The 18,369-nt window shown below is 46.7% G+C and overlaps 2 protein-coding genes across 6 annotated transcripts; one reads left to right on the top strand and one right to left on the bottom strand.

Moving 5' to 3' along the window:
* The first annotated feature begins 6,119 nt into the window (after window positions 1–6,119).
* On the top strand, window positions 6,120–7,393 carry RNASEH2C (ribonuclease H2 subunit C). The gene is made up of 4 exons (XM_014554931.2): window positions 6,120–6,351; window positions 6,541–6,641; window positions 6,817–6,936; window positions 7,258–7,393. Exons 1-4 carry the CDS (start codon window positions 6,204–6,206, stop codon window positions 7,282–7,284), a joined length of 396 nt encoding a protein of 131 aa, XP_014410417.1. The 5' UTR covers window positions 6,120–6,203; the 3' UTR covers window positions 7,285–7,393.
* Window positions 7,394–7,464: 71 nt separating this feature from the next.
* Window positions 7,465–15,023, bottom strand: KAT5 (lysine acetyltransferase 5). 5 transcript variants are annotated; one of them, XM_014554930.2, is made up of 14 exons: window positions 14,859–15,023; window positions 14,693–14,759; window positions 14,299–14,367; window positions 14,075–14,211; window positions 13,631–13,813; window positions 13,467–13,541; window positions 13,283–13,357; window positions 12,697–12,945; window positions 12,530–12,619; window positions 10,593–10,733; window positions 10,419–10,512; window positions 8,318–8,477; window positions 8,102–8,183; window positions 7,465–8,010 (listed from the first exon to the last, which is right to left on the bottom strand). In XM_014554930.2, exons 1-14 carry the CDS (start codon window positions 14,868–14,870, stop codon window positions 7,876–7,878), a joined length of 1,569 nt encoding a protein of 522 aa, XP_014410416.1. In that variant the 5' UTR covers window positions 14,871–15,023; the 3' UTR covers window positions 7,465–7,875. The 5 variants fall into 5 exon arrangements, with proteins under 5 accessions (XP_014410416.1, XP_006179591.1, XP_006179593.1 ...); XM_006179529.2 differs by having other exon boundaries at window positions 13,631–13,786; window positions 14,859–15,021; XM_006179531.2 differs by lacking the exon at window positions 13,631–13,813 and having other exon boundaries at window positions 14,859–15,019.
* Between the last annotated feature and the right edge of the window lie 3,346 nt (window positions 15,024–18,369).

The following is an 18,369-nucleotide window of genomic DNA, read 5'->3' as shown; positions in this document are numbered from 1 at the left end:
GTCCTTGGCTTTGTGCAGGAAAGAATTCAAGAGGGAGCTGAAGTACAGTGAAAGATTTACTCAGGAAGTTACACACTCAGAGTGCAGGCCATCTCAAGGCCAGAGAGGCCTCAAGGTGTAGGGGTGTTTAGTTTAAATTTATTTTTGTATCTACCTTTGATACACACTCCATAGACAGAGTGTGGGCAGTCTCAAAAGGCAAGAGGCAGCCCCAGAGCGTGGGGTCCTCTAGGAAAGTGAGATCAGCCACGAAATGTGAGGGTATTTACTTTTTGTGGGCTGGGTAATTTCATATGCTAACAAGTAGGAAGATTCTTTCAACTACTTTAGGGAAGGGGCAAGATTTCCCAGGAATTGGGTTACCGCCCACTTTTTGGTCTTTTATGTCCAGCCTTGGAATTGTTACGGCAACTGTGCGTATGCTAATACATTACAATGAGCATATAATGAAACTCAAGGTCTAGTGGAGATCAAATCTTCTGCCAGCTTGGTTCTAACCAGTTTATGTCCTATCCTCAATTGCTGTGTCATTCCTTTAGTGTTTGTGCCCTGTCCCTTTCCTTCCTCTCTCAAACTCAAGAAAGAAATGGAAAAAACAGAAAAAAATTGTCTAGAAATAAAGATTACATATGCCCAAGGGAGAATAGGCTCAAATAAAAAATATAAGGGGCATTGAAGAAAGAAAAACAATCAAGATAATGAAAGTGAGATCAAGACAAAGAAGGGGTCAGAAGAAAGTAGTGAAAACAGAAGATAGTCAAAGAAGGAATCAATCAAATTTGTATTATTGGAGTCTCTGAAGAAAAACTAAACAATGAACCAGAACTGATATTTAATACTATAAGAAAACTTTCCAGGAGAAAAAAACAGCATATTCAAAGGGCCCACTGAAAAGCTTGGAAAATTAACCCAGAATGATCAACTTTGAGACATATCTTCACAAAGCAATTAGATTTTGAAGATTTTCTCCCCAAACAATCCTCAAGATCTCCAGGCAGAAAGATGGAGTAACTTATAAAGGCAAAAGAATTAGGATGGCCATCAGACTTTTAAAACCAACATACAAAGCAATCCAACAATGGAACAGCATTTTAAAACATTTTTAAAGTGTCAACCAAGGATTTTATACTCAAACAAGTTGTCCTCCAAGTATCAGGGCTATATTAATTTCAGACAAGTAGACTTCAAAAAAGGAAATTATCAGGGATAAAGAGGGGCATTATATAATGATAAAGGGGTCAATTTTCCAAGAAGACATAATAATCCTTAACATATATGCACTTAACAACAAAGTGTCAAAACATGGGAAAAAAACTTGACAGAACGGCAAGGAGAAATAAACAAATGCAGTATTTGGGGGAGACTTCAACACCCTTTTATCAGTAATTGACAGGTCAAACAGGCAGAAAATGAGTAAGTATGTAGTTGAACTGAGCAGCACCATCAATCAACTGGATTTAATTATAGAATACTAATGATAGATTAAAGAATACAGATTATAAAATATCTATTGATTATATACTATTGTATCCAACAAGAGCAGAATACATGTTCTTCTCAAGTGCATGTAGAAAATTCACTGAGACAGACCACATTTGGGACCATAAATCACAACAAATTTAAAAGAATCGAAATCTGTTCTTGGACCACAATGGAATTAAACTAGAAATCAATGACAGAATGATAGCTGGGAAATTCCCAAATATCTGAAGATTTACCAACACACTTCTAACTAACACATGGGTCAAGGAAGCCTCAGAGAAAATCTAAAATATCTTGAACTAAGCAAAAATGAAAATACAACTTGTCAAAATCTGTGGGATTCAGTGAAAGCAATATTAGAGTGAGGTTTATGGCAGTAAATACATATATTAGAAAAAAAGAAAGATCTAAAAATCAATTATCTAGCCTTTGCCTTAGGAAACTAGAGAAAGAAGAGTAATGTAAGTCTAAAATAAGTAGAGGGAAATAAATAAAAAAAGTTGGAGCAGAAACCAATGAAATTGAAAGCAGGAAGCCAACAGAGAAAATCAATGAAACCAAAAGCTGGTTCTATGAAAAGATCAGTAAAATTGATAGGCCTATAGCCAGGCTAACTAAGAAAAAAAGAAGACACAAATTACTAATACCAGAAGTGAAAGAGGGGTCATCACTACTGGTCCCATGGACGTTAAAAAGATGATAAAGAAATATTATGAACAACTCCATGCCCACAGTCTGATAACTTCAAGGAAATGGACCAATTTCTTGAATGGCACAATATAACAAAACTTAGGCAAGGGAAAAAAGATAATCTGAATAGAGCTACATCTAGAGAAAGTGAATCAATAATTAATAGTTATATAGTATATAATAGTTAAATATATTTTTATATATAGTATATTCGTAATATAATAATAAATATGTGAGGTGATGAATGTGTTAAGCTAGATGGGAGGAATCCTTTCACAATGTATACACATATTAAATCACAATGTACACTTTAAATAACTTACAATTTTGTTTGTCAGTTATACCTCAGTAAAGCTGAAAAAAACTCCCTTAAAATGAATAACAACAAAAAATAATTTAAACTTAATAAAGAAAGCATCAGGCCCAGATGGTACCCTGGTGAATTTTACTGGTGAAAAAAAACTTTGAGAAAGAACAATGACATTTCTTTACAATCTCTTCCAGAAAATAGAAGCAGAGAGAACACTTCCTAACTTATTCTACGAGATCAGCATTACCCTGATACCAAAACCAGATGCAGACATCACAAGAAAGGAAAACTACAGACCAATACCGCTCATGAACATAGGTGCAAAAATCCTCAGCAAAATACTAGGAAATTGAATTCAATATACATAAATGTATGCTAATATTTTTAAAGAGTAAACAATGGAAAAATAAACTAAAATATTTTAAAGGTTATTTAGGACAGGAGATAACAGGTTGGAGGGAATGGGGTAGACACTAGGTTTTCTTAAATATGTCTTATTTTGTAGATTTGACTTTGGAAACATGTTAATAATCACATAAAGCAAAAGTAAATTTTAAAAAAGCTATCTTGAAAAGTCAAAAGGGAAATGAAACAAATGGTCCTAACTAACTGGCGGCAATAACCATAGAACTTAACTAAAAACAGTAAATTGATTGTACATCTAGTGGAATATAACTTAAGGACCAAAAGAACTACAAAAGTAAAATTTTAAACTGTTTAGTAATCATACTGTTAGTTATAGTCTTGTTATTTTTATTCTGAGATTGTTGTGTATGTAGTAGAACCAAGTTGCTGAGGACTGAGATGTTTCAGTGTAGGAGAAAAGGATACAAATGTAAGCGCAGTGAGGTTAGTATAAAAAAAAAGTAGTCCTAGAAGTAACAGTATGAACTCATGATGTATTATTCTTTCTTTAAAATAGAAAAATACATATTTACTAGCTTTGTCCACTGAAAATATCTAGAAACAATCTAGCAGCAATGAGTGTATCTAGTGTCAGACTGAATTAGTAAATATCACTTCTTAGCAAAAGGAACTAGGGATCCTTGGAGGATTCCAAGTCTGGGGCAGGAACTGTTCAAGATGACCCAGGAATATCTGTGGTTTCAGAACAAGGAAACCTATAAAAGACTACTAGGGTCACATCAAAAGACTCAGGAGCTAACTTGAAGAGGTTCTCACTAGCAAAAGATGGGACGATTTCAGGATCAGTAAGAATAACAAACACAGGGGGAGGTACAGCTCAGTGGTAGAGTGTGTGCCTAGCATGCATAAGATCCTGGGTTCAATCCCCAGCACCTCCATTAAAAATAAATAAATAAATAAATAAATACCTAATTACATCTTCCCTCCAAAAAATACATTAAGAATTAAAATAAATAAATTTTTTTAAAAAGAATAACAAACACAATTAACTGAAATATATTAAAAAAATCCATTGTTTAATACTGATACTTTTTTTTTTTTAAAGGTTACCATTGGAGCATGCCAGGGAAGCAAGTTTTTCAAAAACTGGGAAATACAAGGAAAATATCAAGCAATTATTTTGCTTTTCTTCTATTCACTGTACCAACGGGCAACCAAATAGTTGATGAAGGGACGTTTTCCTTATAGAAGTATTCTAGTAAATGAAGACAAAATGGTGGGCTTAGAATATCAGTGAATTGAAAGATCTAGGCAATAATCATCCATGGGTGCTAACTTCACAAGAAAAGGGAAGCACTGAGGTATTATGTCCCTCATAATGGAAAACACACAACTCCCCTTGAATCAGTCTTGCTCCCCATCCCCCAAGACTCTGATGAAACGTCTAGATCGAATTGCTCATTCCCAGGAAACACAGGACAGATGAACACAACACTACAGGAATGCAATCACTAAAATCCAGACTATGGGATACGTACAGAACCAAAAAGGTAAAAATAAATCAAACATCTGCTCCTGAGTTAAAAACCCTTAGTAGTACGGCTTTAATGGAATGTATAACAAATGGAAAGGCAGCTTCACGATTTTGGTGAAATAGCAAAAGCATCCTGATGTAAGTTTCAGGAAAAAGAAAAAGATGTCTGTTGACACCAGTAATATTTGAGATTGTTCTGAATGTGCTAGAAAAGAAAACAAATTACATGATGTAATGAGGAGGTGAAATTATCATTATTTAAAAGTGAGATGACTACTTCTGGGAGACCCAGGAAGTAAAACAGAAACTATTAGAATAATAAAAGAATTCAGTAGATATCTGGTTAAAAATTAATAAGAAGTGTGAATCAACAGCTTTCCTGAAAACTATGGCCTACAGGCCAAATTCAGCCAACTATCTGTTTTTGCAAATAAAGTTTTATTGGAACACGGGCATACTTACTCACTTATATATTGTCAATGGCTGTTTTTATGCTACAATGACAAAGTTGAGTAATTGTGTCAGCGACCAAATGTGAGGTTTCCCAACCTCTGCTATAGATAAATAATAATCAGAAAGTAAAATGAAAAAAAAAAATCTTGTTTGTAGTAGAAACAAATATAAGCTGTCTAGAAATAAGCTTTAAAATATGTATAAAAGAAGAAAACTTCACAATTGTACAGATAAGATATAAAAGGAGACATGAATAAGTGGTATTATCTTATTCTTGGTAGAAAACTAAAGCAAGATACTAAATTAATGTGTCAATACCCTCCTGCCAAAAACCACCAGGAACACATCTGTAGTTATTACTTTTGCACTGTGGGGTATCTCAAGAGGAGGGTGTTAGGACGGATTTCTAGGATTGGAGCTTGTTTAGGGGATTTGGGGGAGGGTTTAAGGAAGTGGGACTTTTCTCTGGATGGATGCCGTCAGGAAGTGAGAGTATTTCTATGATAGGATCATCTGTTAACAAATTTTAACTATATGGAGGCTAAAGCTATAACTGGTAAAATAGCAACAGTCACTTATCCAATGTAAAAGGGTGGTTCATTATGTTTGTATTTTGGACAATATTTGTGTCTTTGTATTCACATGATTGCATCCCTCATATCACACAATGACCTTGTCTGATGTCGATGTTCTGTGAAATTCATGTTCAACAGAACACCAAGGCCAGCTCTGGATGTTCAGGGATGTTTTTCTCTTTCTCAAATCTATAAGTTATATGCAGTTTTAACCATAATTACCAGATTTGTGTGGGTTCATTTTATGAGAGTACTTGTCAAAACATAGCTAAGTTGGGTATCTGAACAAATAAACGATAGAGAAGCGTTCAAAAACCAAACGGAAAAGAGTACTGCCAAAACTAAAAGACATTTATAAAGAAAAGGCTGATAAAATTGACTACAAAAATAAAAGTCTTCTGTGTAATAAAAATCACCTATACACAGGTTTGGAAGACAAACTGAAAACTCGGATAAAATATCTTCAACATACCTGAGGAAGGGTTGTTAACCCTTAATTAAACACACACACATAACCAAAAAAAAAAAAAAACCTCTCTACCAATCAATATAAAGAGTGTACTTTAGAAATAGTTTTCATATTTTATAATAGTAATGTACCATTGAAAAAATAATTTCAAGAAAAAAGATCTGGGACTTGAACTCACGGAGGCGGGATTGCCGAGGAGCCTCAGAGAGGAACTATGCTTCCCAGGAGGCTCTGCGCGGACGGCCCCCGGCCTCCCGACAGGCTCTGCGCGCTTTACGCGCCAGCTTTGGCCACAGCCAGCGAGCGACGGAATCGCCGTGGACGATGGAGAGCAGCGACGAGGACGCCGTCGAGGAGCGCCGCGTCCAGTTGCGCCCCGTTACGCTGCACCTTCTGCCCTGCGATGTCCCGGTGAACCGGCCCGCCCCCGTGGGGCGCTTTTTCACTCCGGCCATCCGCCAGAGTCCCGACGGTGAGCGCAAGCCGCCGGACTACGGCTCCCGGCAGCCCCCGCGCCGGCGCCGCGCTCTCCTCTGCGAGGAGCGGCGCGAGGGCTCCCGGGGATCGTGGTCCACCGGAGGTGGCGGGAGGGTTGGTACCGGGCTTGCCCCGGAAGGCCCGGATCAGGCCCTCTCTGAAACCCCGCGCGTGCCTCCCCCAGGACTGGAAGTGTCCTTTCGGGGCCGCAGTCTGCGCGGCGAGGAGATGGTGGTGCCGCCCGGCCTGGTGGGATACGTGATGGTGACAGAAGAGAAGGGAGAGGTATTAGTGGGAAAGCTGGACTTCTTGGAGGGTTCGGACAATGACGAGGAGCTAGAGGAGCAACAGCTGGTGGAACCCCCAGAGGCTGTAGGGCGGGATTTCGTGAGCACGGGGGAATAGGGTTGGGAGTGCGGGCGGGAGCGCGGCCTCGATGCTGAGCCGGCCCCTTCCCCAGGACCGCTTTATCCAAGCCACATCCAGCTTCAGCAGTTTCACCCTGTGGGGCCTGGAAACCATCCCTGGTCCGGATGCCAAAGTGCGTGGGGCCTTAAACTGGCCCAGTCTCGCTGCAGCGGTGAGTAGATGGACGGGCCCTCTCCCTCCCAGGCCCGGTCCAACCCCCTCCTCCCCGCTTGAAGGTTATTTCCTGGGTTGTCAGAATCTTGTCCCCAAGTGGATTTGGGGCTTTGGGGCTGGGGAAAAAATGGGGCAGATGGATCCTGGGTCTGACTGGGGGATTAGACTGGGTAGGGGCAGCTTGGCTTCCCCAACAACATTCTTCTCTGGCCTGTCTAGAAGGGCTATGATTCTGAGCAGCTGGGTCTCTCCTGGGGTGTCTGGACCACCCAGTCACTATATTGCGGAAATTCAATAGTAGAGGTGATTCCTGTTGCAGATTCACGCAAAGGTACCGGAGGACTGAGAACAGCAGCTTGAAAATTGAAAACCACCAATCCCTTCACCCCAGTAAACCTGTTTTTCACTTTGGAGCCCGTGATTTCATCGCCTCAATAAAGGAGCTTTTCATGGAACCTGTGAGTTTGCCAGCACCTTGGAGCCCCTAAGCCAGCACTACCCCTTCCCCAAAAGCAGCTTTCATGGCTCTGGCCTATAGAAACAATTTATTGCCAAGGCAATGGGGGCAAGAGAGGCCAGAATTTTGCAACCAATACCCACCCACCCCCAATTCCTACTTTACAAAAGAAATTTGTACAGCCACCAGTCCTCTGTACAGAGCACCCCCATCTCACTGTACACAGCTGCCTGGCTCCCTCTGGTCCCTGGTTCATAGCAGCCCTGGGCCTGCAGCCAGCTGACCTGGGAGTTGACCTGAGCCCTGAGCTCGCCTTGGTGCTAAGCACCAACCGGCCTTTACTAGGCCTGTCCTCTTCTTGTGGAGCTGTCTTCAGCCCTGTCTCCCTTGGTGTGCCTGTTGGAGACCCCAGTGGGGGTGGGATGGGCTGTTAGCCCCAGTTCTGCTGGCTATGCTGAGACTGTGATGGGCAGTGCCTGGTCACCACTTTCCCCTCTTGCTCCAGTCCTTGGGAGTGAAGTGCAGACACTTGGAGTCAATCCGAAGAAGCCTCTTGAGCATAGCCCGTTCATGCCCATCCACGATGTCCTCCGACAGTGTGAGAATATACTGGCCCTGGACAGGAGATTGGGCCAGGCAGGTCAGCCCATGTAGGGCCTGCTCTCTGTACCCCGACACACACCTGCCCCCCTGCCGGTCCCCCTACCTTATAGTAGTTGATGAGGTTGAGGTATTGCAGAGTGGAGATGACATCCTCCTTCTTGATGCTGGTGATTTCACTGATCTCACTGTGGGAGGGCAGAGATGAGGTCTCCTGGGGGCCTTCTTCTCTGCCCCAAGCCCCCAGAAGCCCGAGGAATGAGAAAGCCCAGGAACAGACAGGTCATGCCATGCACCCCGGGGTAGGCAGGGCCAGGCTCACTTGATGGTGATCTGCGGCCTCTCCCCGCTCTCTGACTTCAGCCCCATCAAGATTTCCAGAATGGTCTGGGACCAGTAGCTTCGGTAGGATAGGAGGCCAAGATCCGAGAGGGGCTTCTCAGGGGTCCCCGTTTTCCCTTCCACTTTGGAGAGTTCATAGCCTAAAGCAATGGAGGAGGGGGTGGGTGAGCAATCACAGCATTACGCAAAGGTCGTTTAAGAGCACAGGTTGCAGGGGCAGATTGCCTGGCTCCCATCTTGGGCCCCACCGTGTGGTTTCTGTGACCTAGGATATGTGGCTTATCTGCTCCGTGCCTCAGTTTCTCCATAAAGGACTAGTGAGCATGTTCTGCACCTGTGTGCTCAGAGCACTGAGAGGAGTGGCTGCAATCAACCTGGAGGGCCGTGCAGGAGCCAGTGAGGGATTACAGGTGGGATGGGGGGGAATGCAAAGAAAATGGCTTACATAAAGGAAGTGCCTCCAATTTTACTGTCACACCAGATTCTGTGCCTGGCTATGTGAGGAGACAGGTAGGGGAGACCACACCTCCACTCCAGGCCTAAGGATGCTTGGATTCTCAAGTCAGATCAGTCCCCCAGCTGTGACCTGAGAAGCATCAGCTGCTCTAAGATGAGGCTGGCCTGAATGCCTGACAGGATGGTTGTTAAGGAAGCAAGGAGAGGAGACCAAGGCCCTTCCCAAGTAAGACAGGCCTTTCCTCAGCAAGTAACTACCTCTCCAGCGGCCCGTTGCCTCCCACTTGGCCTGCTCTGCCCTCCCCTATCCTGTGGACTACTGGGCACTGGCAGGCAATTCCTGGTGAGACCCTCAGGCCCTGCAAAGACCCCGAGTGGCTCCACATCTCTTCCTCAGAGTCTTCATTTTCCCCATCAGGGGCCTAGGATGTCTCCACTACTTACAGAAGCCCTTCTTCACCCTCATAAATAGCCTTGTGTTGGACCAGAACCCTTTCTGCTTCTTCCCACCCCGATATATCTTTAATAGCCAGTCTGACCCTCTTGCCCAACCTCCTGTGACTGCCACCAGGCAGCCCAGTGGGGAGGACAGAGAAGCCGTGCTTTGGAGAAAGGAAGCCTGGAGAGGAAAGGGGCACACTTGAGTTCTTACTCAGCTTCACGGGCGTGCATGCAGCCTCCAGACAGAGTAACTGGAGGCCACACCTGCCTCAGCTGCAGGGAACTCCTGGCCCCTCCCCGGTGAACACCCACCCACCCATCCTCTGGAGCTGCCTGGAATGGTGCTGGGCAGAACTGGCACATCTCCGTGGTGGCCCTGCCCACATCCCATCTCCACTGAGGTTTGAACTCCTAGGCTTAGACTGAGTTTCTTCAAGCATCCGCCTGCTCTACCAAGCAGACGGCTTCCTGAGGATGTGACCCCATCTTGGCATCTTTCTACCAAAATATTTCTCAAACAGACCATGACCATGATCAAATCAAGCCTCAAAGTCTACCAGACAGCTAAGGCTCCCTCCTCATCTCCCAGGTCAGAGCTTGGTTATCCCAAGGGTTCAGTGAGTGGTGAGTCGAATGGAATGGGGGGTAAGAGGCTGGGAAGTGGCGGGGTTGAGGGGGACAGTGAAGAGTTCACGTATGATGAGGGGCAGAGAACATATCCCTGCACGTCAGTGCTCACGTCTATTTGTTGAGTTCACAGCACTCTGATGTCTACTGTCCACAAGGCTCAGGGGACAAGTGGGGAAATGAACCGCAGGTCCTCGCCTGGGAGCACGTATGACACACAGGACCAGACAGTTGAGCAAGAGTGGCTCACTCGGCTTCTGCTCATGGCCCTGGAGTAGATGAGTCAGATTTGGGAAAAGCTGAGTGGTGCTTAGAACCTTGGCCACAGAACTGTGAGAGGCTGAGAACCTCGTCCAGACGAGCAGGGCAGTCACCCTGGAATGGAGAGAACCTTGGGGGAGTCTCATCTTTATTTCTGGCCAATTGCCCTGGTGACTGGGCTGTACAGCCAGGGCCGAGAATCACAGCAACCCGACAGGTCTGTGTGCGCAGCACTGACAGGGCCTGGGCCTGCCGGCACCCCCAGCCGGCCCCCGGCCAGCAGCACAGGTACTCACTGAACTCAATCAGCAGCTTGCCGTAGCCCCGGCGCTGGTAGGGAGGCAGGGTCAGGATGCAGGCCACATTGTAATCTTCCGTGGATTCCTTTTCCTGGAAAAGAGGGGCGAGTGAGTGTGAGGGAAGGAAACTAGCACAGGGAAGAACTAAGAACAGCCTGGATAAGCACTCACCTTGGAGAAGTAGCCCACAATGTGGAAGCCTTTGCAGTCATACTCCGTCATGACGTAGAAGAGGAAAGGGTCTGTGTCATAGTACAACGTCTTGTGGTCGAGGAAACATTTGGCCAGAAGACACAGGTTCTGAGAGTAACTCTGCAAAGAAAAAGGTCTGTCACCAATCTGGGTACCCCGCCTTGAGCGGGGCCATTGGGTTAGAGTCAGCCCGGAGCTTCCTTGTCCCCAGGATGATAAGAGATGAGCCTTCCTTCCCGGGGCCTGACCCAGTCCACCGGACAGGCCGTCCCTGTGCATAGGCCCTTCTTAGAGTTGAGAAACCCATGTACCAGCTCTGGATGGTGTTCAACCACCTGCCTCCCAGGAGAGCTGGGCAGGTTTACCACCCCTGCTCCCCACACCTCTATCCAGCACTGGCCTTTGCTACAATTAACAACAGTCAACAAACTAGTGTGTCCCCAGGGAGACTGACAGGCTTACGAGAGGAGCTCTGCCTGTGTGATAGTCTCAGCAGTCTGGCTATCAAAAACCACAGCACTCTCCCACCTACAGTCACACCTGAGAAATGATCTGCCACTCCACACCAGGGGTAAGGAATTCTAAATTTGACAAAATGACAACCTTAATGGCTGCCCTAGCAAAATCATTAACTTTGCTACTTCTATTTCCATAATTCTCCTGCATTTCAGACATGGATTTTAACCACATGCTGGGCACGCCATTTGATGCGCAAGTAAGAAAACACATATGGGGCCCAGGGTAGAGAGATAGAGTGAAGTGCGTGAATTTGGGCTGTGATTTAATACAGAACAGTTAATACGGAACAGTCTTTTAAAGCAGCATCTTCCTCTCAAGCTCCCCCAGCACCCAAGCCAGAGCTCTCCTCTGCTGGTCAAGGTGACTGTCTCTCCTTCCCTGCCCTCTAGGTACCAGGAATGGAGGAGTCTCACTCTTAAAGGTCCCTCCAGGTTGCTCCCCCCTTCCTCCCCACAGCCAGACTGAGGCAGGTTTGAAGCCCCAAACCTGTAGTGTCCCCACTCCCTCCCCAACTGACCTCATTCCCACCATCTGAGCTCTGTCCTTAGTAACAGCCTTGCCTCATCCTGCCTGCCCTCCAGCCAGAGGATTCGCCTTTCATGCTGTCTCTGCACAGGCACACTCCATTGTATTGTTTCACAGATGGGGCATTTTGCTTTTTTTTTTTTTTTTTTTTTTTTTTTACAATTGAAGGTTTGTGACAACCCCACATTGAGCACATCTGTAGGCACCACAACGGTGTTGGCACACTTCAGGTCTTTGTGTCATCAGTGATCCTTGATGTTACTATTGTAATTATTTCTACATTCTGAATTTTCAAGTAAGGTACGTGCCTTGTTTTTTTAGACACAATGCTATTACACGCTTAACAGGCTACAACATAATGTAAATATAACTTTAATGTGCTCTGGGAAACCAAAATAATTCATGTGACTGCTTTACTGTGATATTCACTTTCTTGCGGTGGTCTGGAACTGGACCTGCAGTAACTCCAAGGTCTGCCTATACATCCATTCCTGCCCTTCAGATCCCACCGCTTGGGATTCCCGTACCCACCTTGTCCTTTGTGTCAAGGCTCAAAGGTTACCTCCTCTGTGAAGATTTGCTGATCACCTTCTCTGGATCCTGATAACAACTTATACTTTGTTTCACGACACTTATTGTAAGCAGCAACTGGCGTGTCTGTTTTCCCCTGTGAGCTCTCAAGGAACGGAGATTTTGTCTAATTGCTAGTCACTATCTCCTGGCACCTGCCCTACAGCAGGAATGTGATAAATGAATTGAACAGATCTGTTAGGCATCAAGCTCAGTGTTTTCCCCAACTGGGAGAAGCTGCTCATCTGACTTCCCCTAGACTCCTAGCGTCAAGGACTCCCCACTGCTCCTCAGCCACTGACCTTGTTCTTACGTCCATCAATCTCAAAGAAGGAGATGGTGCCCTTTCGGTAAATCTCATTGCCTGGAGGATGTCGCAGGTCGCACTTGGTCTGAGTAAGAGAGGAGAATCGGGTGAGGGTGGGGTGGGGGTAGGGCTAGGAGGGTGGCCTCCTGGGACCCCTCATACCAAGTGACGCTGCAGACATTTGAGGCTCCGGCCATACTTGAGGCAGAACTCGCAGAGGTAGAGGACGGGCAGCGTGGTGAGCTCCTGTGGGTACGGGGAGAAGTACCACGGCTTCAGGCGGTGCCGGCCCAGCTCGATGCACTCGATGTTCTTCATCCGGGTGACGATGTCGTCGTGGCTGCGGTCAGACACCAAGCTCCCAGTCATGCGAGGAGCCGACGGTATTCCATCTGAGCTGTCCTGGGAGTCCTGCCCAGGGCCAGTGGAAGACACCGGGTTACAGAAGACAACTCAAGCAGGACACTTCACAGCTCACATAGCCCTTCCACAGGTTTCCTTGTTTAAGCCTAAGAGCAACTCCATTGGGGGAAGTAAGGGGTAATATAATCCCCGCTTTCTCGTTAGAGAAACCAAGACTTGGAAAAGATCACTAAATGCCTGATCTGAACTGGCTTTGCCTCACTCCTAAACCCACCAATACTATCTCTGCCCAGCACCCCTTGTTCATTTTTAAATTAGTCACTAAACTCTCTGCCCTGCTTATGTCCCCTCCTTTTCACCCAGCTTCCCTCTTCCCCAGACCTACCTCATCAGTGCCCAAGCAATTTGATTTTCGCTTCCGCCCTGGCTGAGCTGCCACTGCCCTACGGGCGGATCCATTCTGCAGGTGAGATGGTAGAAATAGAGGGGGTGGCTGTGAGATGAGCCCAAAAAGGGCTACCAGAGGGTAAGAGAAGGGACAGGAAGAAGAGATGGTTTGGGGGACTCACCTGTGGAAAAACTGAGGTTGGAGCTGTCTCGCTGGGCACTGGCGTTGCTGGTGAAACCACCTCCACCTTCCGTTTCTGCAGAGAGAAACCAAGAAAGGTGGGTCAGAAGGTAGAGAAGGTGGGACCTGAGAGGAAAGCAAGGTCCCTGGAATTGCTGAGGGTACCGTTGAGCGGTGGTTGGGTTGCAGGCAGGAGCTGGAGGAGAGCGGCTGGTCGGGCTCGCCACCGGGAATGGCCTCCCGCTCCTTGGGCAGGTTGAAGCGGAGTGTGATCTGGACCGGGATTGGCAAGGTCTTCCCGCTGGCCTGGGCGGAGGCCGGCTGTAGAGATAGGTCCAGGGTCTTCCTCTGGGGTGGGGATGGTGTGGGATGGGGAAGGGAAGTAGGGGCCCCTCAGCATGGAGTAATCAAACCCCGCCCTCTGCCCTCTCAAGGACACAGGGTAGCCACTGAACTATGGAAGCTACATCTGCAATTTGGCCCCCATCCTTTGCAAGCTGAAGCCAGGGAGGGAGGGTACACCCTCCTGACCATCTGGGAGCCACTGAGGCCAAGAGATGAGAAAAATAGGAGGCAGGAGAGAAGAGGTGAAGCAGGGGACCTACTCACCACCTCTCTCTCTGGAGAGCCGGGGCGGGACCCAGGAAGTCCGTTCTTGGTGGGGGTCTTGGCCTCTTTCTTGGGGAACTGGATCTTCTTTAGGTCCAGCCGCTCATGGGTCACCCATTCATCCAGGCGTTTGTTGACTGCAGCAGTGGGGATGGCTTAGAAAGGAGTGCCAGAGGCTGCCCCCCCAACCCTGCAGCCCCACCTCATCCCGGCCTAGAACTCACAGTCAATGTAATGGACATAGAAAAGCTTCCGGCCACTGATGTCCTTCACGCTCAGGATCTCGGCCAGGGCTGTGGGAACCGCACAGGCAAGGGCCTTAGATCGTCCAGGCCATGAAGCTCCACCCTCCTACGACCTGAACTCCACCCCCAGGCCGGATCCCTAAACCCCAGCACTTGGAAGCTCTCGCCCAAGCCCCCGTTAGTCACCAAGTGTTGTCCCCTCTCCAAGTCCCGCCCTGTCCATCTCCAGCGGCTAAAAGCCACGCCCCTCCTTAGTATCTGCGCCCCACCCGCTCCAGGATTCTAGAAGCCCCTCCCCCTTCTAGGGGTTCCGTTGACTCCCTCCCGCCCCTCTCACTCAGGTTCCTTAGCCCCGCCCCCCGACGTCACTCACGCCACTCATCTTCGTTGTCCTGGTTCCGCCGCAGCACGGGCAGGCGGCAGCCCTCGATTATCTCCCCCTGGGGAGACAGCGCGGCGCCAGGGTCGGCTACTGGGGGGCCTCGGGCTCTACCCACCTCCCCTGGCTCCCTCCGCCCCGCCCCGGGCACCGGACTCACCACCTCCGCCATCTTCCCTCCCTCCACTGCCACTTCCGGCCCCTCTGGGAGACGTCACTTCCGGGACCGAGCACGGTGGAGGCCCGGGCCTCCCCGAGTCGGTTTACGAGAGGACTCTTGAGAGACACTGCAGCCCAGCTTGCTGACGGAGCCGGCCCTTTTGGCTGGCGGGAGAATGGGGCGTTTTAAGTCTCACGCCAAGTCGAGAGTGGAATCCCCATAACGTGCACAACGATTGGCGGAAACCTGAGTCCGTCACGTGACGCTCACCGGCTGCGACGCCGGTCACGTGTGACGGGTGTTTGTGCTTTGCGGGCGGCCGGGCTTGGGCATCTCCTAGTGGCGGCAGTATGCGTCGCTGGGAGTAAACTGCGTGTGCTCGAACGGGGTTGGAGTGGGTGGTCTGGAAGGTTTGGAGGCTGGAGAAGTGGGCGGGACTGGGAAGGACTTAAAAACCTCGCCAAGTTTGTAGACTTCATTCTCTATGGTTGGTGACTCGGACGATTTCTAGGTTTGTTGTTTCGTATATTACGTTGCTACTTATAAGAGTAGTACAGCATTATTCATTCATACATTAAACAAATATTTAGTAATCCCCTACCATGTGCCAAGCACTATTCTAGGAGCCTGGAATACATGAGTGAATAAAATAAAGAACACCCTCCTCATGGAGCTTAACGTTCTTGGAGGTTGGGAGAAAAAGGGGGGTATAGGTAACAAACAGTAAATATAGTTTTAAAATAAATTATCTAGCCAATTAAAAAGTGATAAATGTTTAGGGAAACAAAAAAAAAGTGCACAAGGTAAAGGAGATGGGCAGGTAGGCAAACTATGGCCTGCAGGTCAAATCCAACCCTCCGCTAGCTTTCCTGCAGCCAATGGGTAAGAATTTTTTTTAATATATGTATATATAAAATTTTTAAAGGTTGGGGAATATCAAAATAATAATTACACATGAAAATTATGAAATTCAAATGTCAGGGTATATAAATAATGTTTTATTGGAACATAGCCATACTCATTCACAGACATTTTGTCTATGACTCTTACTTTAAAATGGAATAGTTTCCTGAGATACACCCACAAAGCCTAAAATATTTACGGTCTGTCCATTTACAGAAAGTGTTTGACAAACCCTACTTTATAGACTATTATGCTATCTTTTTAATACAAAAATAGGTTTTTACTGTGTGTGCTGGTTTGTGACCAGCTTGTTCACTTCATAACATAAATTGAACACTTGTCACTAGTATTTTATAGAACTATTTTAATGCCTACATAGTGTTCTGTTGTTTACATGTAATTTATCTGCATAACCAATTTCCTGTTGTTGAATATTCAAGTTATTTCCAATTTTCCCCTATTAGAAGGAGGTAAGACCAGACAGGACCAATCAGCAGGCTGTTGAAATCAGCCATTGCACTGATAACCGTCAATAAGTGTTTATGCAGGGACTGCTGCATGTCGCAGTTAGCACAATTTCAGTCACTGCCCCCTTGTCAAAGTCACCAGTGACCCCTCCCCCCCGATTCCTCATCTAATGGCCACTTCTCAGTCCTCTTATCGGTGGCATTTTGGCATGGTTGTTTACTCCTTTATTTTTTTTTTCTTGCAGGGGGTAGGTAATTAGGTTTATTTATTTGTTTATTTTTCCTCAAGAAAGAGGCACTGGGGATTGAACCTAGGACTTTGTCCATGCTAAGTATGCACTCTACCACTTGAGCTATACCCTTTCCCCCTGGTTATTCCGTCTACCTTGATACACTGTTTTCCTGGCTTCCAGGATACCAGACCCTCCTGGTTGCCTTTTAACTTCCCCAGCTGTTCCTTATCTCCTTTACTTATTGCTGTTCCTATCTGTGACCTCTAAACACTCACAGTCCCCATATTCAGTACCAGGCTTCATCTCAGTATCCACAGTCACTCCGTTCATGAGGTCCTAGAGGCTTATGGTTTTAAATATCATTCACATGCTGAGGTTTCTCATATTTGTGTCTTCAGCCCATCTCTCTCCCCTGAACTCAGCTCTCACTGCCCACCAGCATCTCCACTTGGATGTCTAGAGGGCATGTCCAGGACCAAACTCCTGATCTTTATTCTCAACCTTCTCCTCCCGCCTTCTTTCTGGCCCCTGTCAATGATGACTTCATCCAGTTTCTCAAACTAAAAACCTCAAAGTCATCCAACTTCTCTGCTTCTCTCACGTTCAGCCCATCAGCACACACGCTAGGATCTACCCCTGTGCTCTCATCCCAACTTGTTCACTACCTTCTAGTCACACTGGCCTCTCGGTGTTTCCAGGACACAGCAGGCATATTCCTCTTTCTGGGCCTATGCTGAACGTTTCTGCAGCGTTTTCTCTCCATTTATCCACTTGGCTCGCTCCCTCACCTCATTCAAGTTTCTACTTGAATGTCACCTTCCCTGTGAGGCCACCTCTGACCTCCCAGATTAAATCTGCCCATCCCGCCACCTCATCTCCCTCCTCCTCTGCTTTGTCTTCCTACATAGCATTTATCCCCCGCTGTCAAATCATGTATTTTCCTTATTCACTTTTAGTGTCTTTCCCTCACTAGAATGTGAGATCTACGAATGCAGTATTTGTATTGTTTTTCTGAGGCTGTTTTCCCAGCTTCCATAGTGCCTGACTCAGAGTAGGCATTCAGTTAAAAATCATCAAATGGATGAAGCACATGGCCTCACTGGAGAGCCAGAGGTGTGAACTGACATTTACTGCAGAGAGTGATCAGTCTTGTAAGATGGGAAGGAAACCAAGGCCAGAGATCCAGATAGGGGTCAGATAGGAGTCTCAGAGCACCCGGTATCTGACATGCAGTTTAGAGGATGAGTAGGTGTTGGCCAGAAAAGGGGGTTGGGGGCATTCCAGGGGGTGAGGACAACAACAGTAAAGAGAAAAGAAGGAGAAAAGAAACAGCTGCTGAACAGGGCATCAGTCATTCAACAGTATTAACTGAGCACCAACTATGTGCCACCCCTTGCAGGAGCAGCTTGAGCAAAAACAGGCGAGGCCCCTGCTCTAGTGGGTCAGATGTGAACAGTTAAAGTGTTTCAGGAGAATGGGGCAAGAGAGGATGGTCACGTCCAGGTCCTGGACGGATCCCTGAGACATTCCCTGCCAAGTGAAGGTCCTTGGCTTCATGCAGGAAAGAATCCAATAGCGAGCCGTAGCAAAGTGAAAGCAAGTTTATTCAGGGAGATACACATTCCATAGATGGAGCGCAGGGTGTCTCAGAAGGCAAGAAAGGTGGCCCCAGAGCATGGGGTCAATCTGGGAAAGTGAGAACGGTTTAGGAAATACACATTCCTTAGGTAGAATTTGGGCCATCTCAAAAGGTGAGAGATGAGAGGCCTTGAGGTGTGGGGGTGTTTAGTTTGAAGTAAAAGAAGATACAAACTCTGTAGATAGAATGCAGGCCTTCTCAAAAGGCAAGAGAGAGGCTGAGAGGTGCAGGATTGCTAGTTTTTATGGGCTTGGTAATTTCATATGCTA

Source organism: Camelus ferus, chromosome 10 (genome assembly GCF_009834535.1).
Source record: "Camelus ferus isolate YT-003-E chromosome 10, BCGSAC_Cfer_1.0, whole genome shotgun sequence".
NCBI classification, from domain to species: domain Eukaryota; kingdom Metazoa; phylum Chordata; class Mammalia; order Artiodactyla; family Camelidae; genus Camelus; species Camelus ferus.
Note: the sequence above shows the minus strand (reverse complement) of the source record. Positions and strands in the feature narration are given on the sequence as shown.

Excerpts from the sequence above, each read along its gene's own strand:
- RNASEH2C (XM_014554931.2), top strand. The coding sequence starts at position 6,204 with ATGGAGAGCAGCGACGAGGACGCCGTCGAGGAGCGCCGCGTCCAGTTG. Across the intron at positions 6,352-6,540 it reads CATCCGCCAGAGTCCCGACG|GACTGGAAGTGTCCTTTCGG; the intron begins GTGAGCGCAAGC and ends TGCCTCCCCCAG. Across the intron at positions 6,937-7,257 it reads GGCCCAGTCTCGCTGCAGCG|ATTCACGCAAAGGTACCGGA; the intron begins GTGAGTAGATGG and ends TTCCTGTTGCAG.
- KAT5 (XM_006179528.2), bottom strand. The coding sequence starts at position 14,870 with ATGGCGGAGGTGGTGAGTCCGGTGCCCGGGGCGGGGCGGAGGGAGCCA. Across the intron at positions 10,513-10,592 it reads TTGTGGGCTACTTCTCCAAG|GAAAAGGAATCCACGGAAGA; the intron begins GTGAGTGCTTAT and ends CCTCTTTTCCAG. Across the intron at positions 8,011-8,101 it reads ACCTCATCAACTACTATAAG|GGCCAGTATATTCTCACACT; the intron begins GTAGGGGGACCG and ends TCTCCTGTCCAG.